The sequence below is a fragment of the Zychaea mexicana genome (genome assembly GCF_025766255.1).
Source record: "Zychaea mexicana strain RSA 1403 chromosome Unknown BDB00scaffold_197, whole genome shotgun sequence".
Taxonomy (NCBI): Eukaryota; Fungi; Mucoromycota; class Mucoromycetes; order Mucorales; family Lichtheimiaceae; genus Zychaea; species Zychaea mexicana.
The window spans coordinates 23,938-29,718 of NW_026516860.1; the positions used below are offsets into that span (position 1 = coordinate 23,938).

Consider the following 5,781-nt stretch of genomic DNA (forward strand, 5'->3'; position numbering starts at 1 on the left):
ATGCAAATGGAGGCTGATTGTGAAGCTCTAGTCCCACAGCAACAACAACAAGAACAAGAAGACATTGAAGACGAAGACGTCGAAGAAGAAATCGTCTACTTGACTCCTACAGAAGATGAAGCGTAAGCACTTTTAATAATTAAAATAATCATTTCCTTACTAAAATACTAAAATTAAATAATATACAGCTCTGAGGTCGAGGAACTCCAACCCTGGGAAGTTGCAATGCGTCAGGACCCTTTCTACCGCAATTTTTGGTCCACAAGTAACCAACTAGCCAAAGGTAACCCTTCTTTATCCCATTATTTCTCAGTCTATTAATATTCCTTCTATAAGTATAGTCTACAAAAAGTTCCATACTTTGGCTACCCCTAGACATGGTGCTCCTCTCACTTCAGTCATCCTTGAGCTGAATACCACTACAGTTGCTACTGCATCAGCTTGTTGTATTCACCTAGACCAAGATATAGAAGGCGTCAACTTTTTTAGTTACATCCGTAACTACAACGAACAGCGACCAGAGCAAATCATCAACCATGCAATCAGCGGAACACCGTTCGAAGCCTTAGACCAAAAGTTGATAAAGTCCGTCCGTGCCATCTTGTGCGCTTACCTCCACTACAAGAATGGCGGTAATCTGAATCAACTTGGCTACAAGAGAGAACTGAATGAATTGGCGAAAGGTACTTCTAAAATACAAACTTACACAAATTATTTCTAATTCCTCTTTTTCTAGTTGGATTGCCAAGATCGGCCAAGCCTAGCCATACAATAACTGTCGGATATCGTATGCTGGCTTTCTATAAGCAAGCTGGCGCCTGGCCAATCCTCTTTTCAGACAAGTTCAACTAGCCTTTCTTCCTCTCCGTACGTAACCTTTTTCTTTCTCACCCTACTTTTTTACTAATATACTTTCTTTAGTTCTCCTCGGACAACTGGGCCTATTTGGAGGAAAATGACTTTTTTCCTTTGCGCCCTTTAATCACACCAATAATTCCTACAATGAACTATCTCACATCATTCGAGAATGTTGGCTTCTTCTTACATCATATTCAGTCATTAGTAAATATGATGGCTGAAGCCAAGAGTCAAGAACGTGCGTATGGCCGTTATTATCATACTTTTGGTCATTAGAAAATTCATTTTGTCTCTCTCTCTCTCCCTTTCCATCATAACTTTCTTCTCTTTTTCCACCAAATAAAATCATCAATGACTTATATAAAAAAACATGTCTTAACAAAAAATTGTAGCCTTTTGAAAAAATGATCAAGATACTGTAGAACCTTCTGGAATCTATCAAAACCAGTCACCATCTCTTTAAAGCTCAGTCTTTAAAGTCAGAAAAAGTATATAAAGAGCCAACGTTTGAAACACTTTTCTCCTTCCCCCAACTTTTAGTTACTTAAATGTGAGTGTACAGCTGCTCTTTACTATATAAAAGTCCTAGTGCCTTTTCTGTCTTTTTAGTGGGTTTTTCTCCCTTCTTTCCTATTTAGTCATTTCAGTAGATTTTTCTCCTTTCTTTCCTATTTAGTCGTTTTGGTAGATTTTTCTCCTATCTTTCTTGTTTAGTCACTTGGGTAGATTTTTCTCCTGTCTTTCCTTTTCAGTCATTTGGACGATTTTTCCCCTTTCTTTCCTTTTCTGTTCTTTGGGTAGAGTTTTCCCTCTCTTTCCTTTTGTCCTTTTGGTAGATTTTTCTCCCTTCTTTCCTTTTGGGACATTTAGGTGGATTTTTCTCCTCTCTTTCCATTTCTGCCATTCAGTTACATTTTCACTCTTCAATCATTATTTGAAAATCATCTTTTTCCCTTTATTTTTTTACGTGCTTCCGCTGTAAATACTTATACTAATCATTTAACAATAGCTTTTTCAAGAACCCCCTTTTTTTAAAAAATCAAACATGTCTTCCAACAACTCTAGCTCTTATGCTTCAAAGGTCCGCTCGTGGGCTTCGTTTGCCAAGTCGTTCGTCGCTGGTAACAGCCAGTTGCCTGTTGAGGACTCGGTTTCGCCTTTGCCTTTGCTGCCGCAGCAAGAGCCTTTCCCTGCTTTGCCTGCTGGCCAATCGTCTCCCTTGTTGGCTTCTGCAGCTATTGCTTTACCCCCTGTGCGTCAGGGTAACCGTTCACCTCGTCAGGAACGTAGAAACTCCTTGGAAAGTCTTCCATCGGATTTTAGCTGGGATGATTCCCAAGAGGCTGCTTCTCGTAATTATTGTCTCTCTCTTACTTTGTTTTATGTTTTACATCTCATTCTCTGAAAATTAAAATGCACTTCTTTTTTAGCTCCCAAGACTGCTTCCCCTCCTTTGTTGAAAAAGAGAAAGGTTGTAGAGTCAAGCTCTCCAGTGCAAATGCTCATTCTGGTATCTCTGGTGCACGTATAAACCAGTCTCTAGTTGCTCCTCGTCGTTCTGCCTTGGAAAAAGGAAAGTTCCGGGCTCAGCCCAGTGCTGTACGTACACAGCAACCGGTATTGCAATCTACCCAAAAGTCGTCAATTGCAATTTCAGAGCGTTCAGATATCAGCCAAGGTAAACTTATAAAAGTATTCACAATTTCATTTTCTACTTACTAAAAATAATTCAATCGTCAAACTTTCAAAACACTTCAGATAATCGCAAACCGGGTACTCCAAGCAAAAGTATGTATCCATAGTCATTTTACTCTTTTACAATCTCTAATTTTTTACATCCTTATAGTCTTCAAAAGACGTCCAGCTCCTGTGATCTCGTCTACACCACTTTCCGCCCAGGCATCTATCACCAATCAGCTCTGCCTTCATCAACATCGTCATTCACCCACCGTCTACACCAAAACATTATCGATGCAAACATACAGATAGCGCAGTAACTATAGCCCTAGTCGTTCAGTACATTCCTTAACATCTAGTGGTTCAAAGAGTGAATCTAGTAACAACAGCGGTAGTGAAAGCGATAGTACAGAGCCTGGTACATCGCAACCCACACAGCATTCTGGTATTCTTTGCGGTATCGATGAATGCATTTTATATTTTTCTTCAAAATCTGCTCGTAAGCGACACATTCGCAAAACACACCAGAAAAAAGTTAATGTTAAATATCCAAACGATCATGGTGTGTATCTTTCCTATACCATCTACCATTTATATTGCATTGAAATACTAATCACTTTATAGGAAAAGTAACTACACTTCTTGTTGATGCCAAGCACTATGTGCATTGCCGTTGTGGCTTCAAGTCTACCAACTTTGAAGTAATGCAGCGCCACTGTAAAAACTGTGATTTGCCAGTAGCTGCACCAACCGAGCAACCAACTGTCACTGTACCTGCACCAGATGTATCAGTATTAAGCAATCATGCAATCATTGCCAATGCTTTTACTCGTCTGGAACCTGCCTTTGGCCAAACGTCAAACGTTGATACCGACCGCAAGCTTATCCCATGGTTTTTTGTTCACACAAAGTGGTATGACATTGTCGAACAGTGGAAAACAGGTACTTTTTTTTACTTTCATAGCTATTCTACATTATAGCATTGTCAACTTGCTCACTATTCTCTTTATAGCACACAACCAACACCAACAACAACATCCTAATCGCACATCAAGAAACATCCCTGTCACTATCTACGATTTAACAAAGAAAATCCATGCAGAGGAAAATGTACTAAAAGTTGTAGCAAAAGTTAATAAGCAGCTTTTTGTCCGCTTGCACAACTCTATTCCCAAAAAGACTATACCCTTCGTCGTTATCTTAAACAGAAAAAGTAAGTGTCGAAACTATCTACTTTGTTTCAGTCATCCACTCTAACTTATTTGCTTTTCTTTAGACTCTCCGAACCACTCCCTGATCACGGATTCAACCAACTTGAGCGGCCCACTATCCAACGGTATACCCAAACTGGCGCCAATCTATTAACCTTCTTACTTCGCATCCGTCGTTCTCCTCACTGGTCTTTTGTTTTGGGTACCTGGTCTTCCACTATTTCTACCATACTCACCAATATCGCAACACTGTCCACAAATGTCAATCCAGCCCAATTATCACACACACTGCCGCACAGATTGAATCAGAAATCTGTAAATTGTGGATAGCATTATTGAAAGAAGAAAAACGTTTTGATGTCGCAACCAATGGATATACTATTGCTCGTTTCGTCATTGCTTCATCCTTGCAGTTTAATGGGCAATTTAAAGACGTAACCTCTATTGCACCTTTAATCTCCCAAGTCAAGTACTGGTTCCGCTTACTTTTACTTAACGATATTTACACACCACACAAACAAAACTTAATTACAGTGTAAGTTCTTTGCTTTTCTATTCTACATTTAACCTTCCACACTTGCATAACAAACTCTTTTTTAGCTTTACCACAAATTACCAAGATTACTTGATCGATGGCAAGTCGTCTGCATATGCTGCTATTGCTGAATACAGCCGGATTGCGTCAATCTCTGACTCGTCAGAGTTTGTCACTGACAAAATCATATGGACACCACACACAAACCATCTGTCACTTGCTATGGTCGAAACGAAGAGCGCATTCATGTACATGATTTGCGTCTCCTAGTCACCAACTTAAAAACCAGTATACAGCAAAACATCAACAAACTCACCTTTAACATCGACCTCAACAACCTCCTTCAATTCCGCAACAACAAACCATACATCTGTACGACGATTTCAACAATCGTGATATCAATTATTCATTTTTTACCGACCCAAAAAACAACCTCCGGCATCAATTTGGCCACATCCTTCACCACATACACAGCACACCACACCTATACCGTACTTATATTCAACATATAAGTAATAATAGCACTACATACAATCTGTCCGCCATTAAAAATTACATCACCACAGCTGAACAAATCCAACGCGATTTGTTTATGCTAATGCACCTCACATACGGCCAAACAGCTCGGGCCACAGAGCTAGAAGGCACTTTATTACAAAATACGACACACGCAACACGCAACTTATACTGGTCAAATGAACATCAAACATTGATGCTTCTTACAACATACCAGAAAACACGTAACATTAAACAACGCGACCAAGCTATTGCCCGTTTTATCCCTCACTCTCTTGTCCGCTTGTTTCTTAACTATATCACCTTCATCCGTCCCATAGAAAGGTATTTACATTTTAAAAGTCTACCATGCAATGTCTAACTCTATTTATTTCGCTAGCCTCTTCATTTATGAATGCTCAAATTCAAACCAAAAAATGCTTGACACAATGGCATACTTCTTTGTGCGCAACGGTGCAAAAATGTCAGCCGACCTTCTCCGCACGCATTTTCAAGCCCGCTGGCATCTGCTCCTTCCTTCTCGTTTGAGCTTTCAAGATTATCGCCATGTGTCCGTCGCATTCTCACGCTACTATATTCAACATTTGCTCGCACACCACGGCAGAAATTATACAGTGGACCTGTAGGCAGGCCACTCGTCAAAAACTGCCGCACACAATTATGCACAGGCAACAACAGACTCGAATGCACTCTCTTCTGTAGCAATAGAAGAGTACTTTATTGCTTCAGAAATGTGGCATGATTTTCTTGGTATATTATCTTTGTTCTCATACTTTCACAACCTATCATTGAAATGTATTCACCACTCGTCAATTATAGGTGTCGGCCCTGGGCGTCATCTCTTTCCAGGTGCTATTCCGCAGGCGGAGCAGGATAGAGTTGCTGTCCAACACGGACAATTTCTGGCAAATGTTGCTGCTGCTGAGAACGTTGCATTGCTCGAGATGCAACACCGTTTGCAAGTGCAAAATGACTTGGATAGGC

General features: G+C 40.1%; 1 protein-coding gene across 1 annotated transcript; it reads left to right on the forward strand.

Moving 5' to 3' along the window:
• BDB00DRAFT_793525 (uncharacterized protein) lies at positions 1–852 on the forward strand (the record flags this gene model as incomplete). Its single annotated transcript, XM_053121221.1, has 4 exons — positions 1–122; positions 189–283; positions 342–683; positions 737–852. 4 exons carry the CDS (start codon positions 1–3, stop codon positions 850–852), a joined length of 675 nt encoding a protein of 224 aa, XP_052972587.1.
• Positions 853–5,781: the final 4,929 nt, after the last annotated feature.